This window comes from Charadrius vociferus, unplaced genomic scaffold (genome assembly GCF_000708025.1).
Source record: "Charadrius vociferus isolate BGI_N301 unplaced genomic scaffold, ASM70802v2 scaffold56, whole genome shotgun sequence".
In the NCBI taxonomy this organism is placed as follows: domain Eukaryota; kingdom Metazoa; phylum Chordata; class Aves; order Charadriiformes; family Charadriidae; genus Charadrius; species Charadrius vociferus.
Genome location: NW_009649057.1, coordinates 89308 through 91398, shown reverse-complemented (window position 1 = coordinate 91398; position 2091 = coordinate 89308). Strand labels below are relative to the sequence as shown.

At 57.9% G+C, this 2091-nt stretch overlaps 1 protein-coding gene across 1 annotated transcript in view; it reads left to right on the top strand.

The window, feature by feature from the left end:
• The window catches only part of ASS1 (argininosuccinate synthase 1), a 33846-nt gene that overhangs the window by 10208 nt on the left and 21547 nt on the right, over window positions 1-2091 (top strand). Inside the window, exon 8 of the mRNA XM_009888052.1 lies at window positions 1461-1551. Coding sequence (XP_009886354.1) covers window positions 1461-1551 — 91 coding nt within the window. The remainder of the gene's footprint in view (window positions 1-1460; window positions 1552-2091) is intronic.

The window sequence follows — 2091 nt, the reverse complement described above, 5'->3', positions numbered from 1 at the left end:
CTCCCCCGGCGGAGGGGGCGGCAGGGATGCTCGCAGCCAGGTGGGCTACCCTCGGGTGCTGGCAGTGATTAGGCTTTGCTATTTATTGATTTAAAAAAAAAAAAAAAGGAAGTTTTTATTAAAAGGCTTATTCCTCACCTTTAAAATTTTTAGGTGAAAACTTCTGCAGAGAAATTAATTTTCCCGTAAAAAAAGGTTAAAATTTTTATAAAGCGATCACTTTTTTTTTTTTTTTTTTCTCCTAACTTGCTTTCTGCCTTGTGCTTTTTTTCCTCGCTGGAAGGAGGACGGGAGGAAAAGTGAGCGGGAGAAGAGTTGTGCTTTAGGAAGGAGAGGAGAGGCAGGGGGAGCGGGAGGCAGAGCCCCGGGTGCAGGCAGGGCCCCGCCCCCTGCCGATGCCCCAGCGCTCCAGCTCTCACCAGCTGGGTTTTGTGGGGAATTACCAGTTTACCACCGCTTAAAACATTTGCAGGAGAGGCTCAGTTCCTCCAAACTCCACCTGAGCTGCTTGCACAGGGGGCTGAGGTCGCTGGGACTCCGTGGTCGGAGGCTCCTTTGCAGTGTTCCCCCTGATGTCGGCCAAGGACAGCTTTGGTCCAGCCCCGTTCCGCACCGTCTGCCTTTCCACTGCTCTGTGCCTCAGTTTCCCTCTGTCTCCCTCGGGGGGGCCTTTTAGAGACCGGTCTGAAAGTGTTTTGGGGTCAGCGTATGCAGTCAAGTTGTGCGTGAGTGCCACGGGGGCACGCGAAATTGCGGAGCATTTGCTCTCCGGGACAGAAAGCTTTTTTTTTTTTTATTATATTTCCCCCCCCTCCTCCTCTTCAGGCACGCGCTTCAATTGAGGCAATTCATCGTCAGCACCCGAGCCTCCGGTGGCCCGGCTCTGACAGAGATAAGATGCCTCTTTCCTATAAATCTAGAAAAAAAAAAAAATATATACATAAAGGTTGATGTGCTCTGAAATGGGTTTTTGCTTTGTTCCTCTATTTTCCCCCGTGTGTATTAACCCCAGGGACACCATGAAAGAGCCGGTGCGCCTGGAGCACCTGCTGGGGTCAGGCCTCCTCATTAGTTTTTTCGGTCAGCACCGAATAAGCCCGGCCACGGTGCGGGGACGTGCGGCCGCCCGCCCTGCCGCTCGCTGCCAGCGTCCCGCTTTTCCCTGCCTGACTTGCTTCTCCGCAGCCATCCCGCCTCCAGCTGTGGGGGCGTTGGAGGAAAAGATGAGATCAAGTTGAGGGGAAAAATTGGCTGATTCCTCCAACCCCTTTGTTCCCGGGGCCCCGGTAAGCGCCGGTGCTGTGCTGTGCCGGCCCTGAGCTTTGGGATGGGGGATGCACACCGGGGATGCGGGATGAGCACCGGAGATGGATTGGGGATGCACACCGGGCTCAGGGCTGTTAGCGGGGTTGGCCATGCCAATGCCACTGACTTTCCCTCTTCTCTCCTCCTCCCCGCAGAATCAGGCCCCCCCCGGGCTCTACACGAAGACCTGCGATCCAGCCACCTCTCCCAACACCCCGGATGTGCTGGAGATCGAGTTTGAGAAGGGTAAGCGCCTCCTCGCAGCTGGGCCCTCGCATCTCTGCCCCTCAAAGCCGAACCCCGCTCCCCAGCGTGGACTGGGGGCCACCGGCATCCAGGAGCATCCCTGGGGCAGGGGCGGGCAGGGTGAGCCCCGACTCATGGCATCAGGGATCAGGATGGTGCTTGCAGCACGTTGGGGCTCTTCAAGGCGTGCAGAAGGTCTGGGTGCATCTCGTGGGGCTCGCTGGGAACCCCCAGAGAGTGGAGAGGGGTCCAAGCCCCCACCCCAGCCATCGAGGTGCTGCAGGCATGGGGTCCTTCTGCTGCAGGGTGGCACACAGGTGGCCCTGGGGACACGCAGGTGGCCACAGCCGTTGTCACGGTTGGGAAGATGCTCCAGGAGGATTTGGCCAGTGGTCCTATCAGTGTCACACAAAGGAGATGAGGACACCCAGTCTCACCCCAGGGGACACACGGCAGGGCCCAGCCCCGGAATTGTCACCCGGAGAAGGGACACGGAGCAGCATCTCCCTCCCCCGCCAGCCACCGGCATCCCCATGCCAC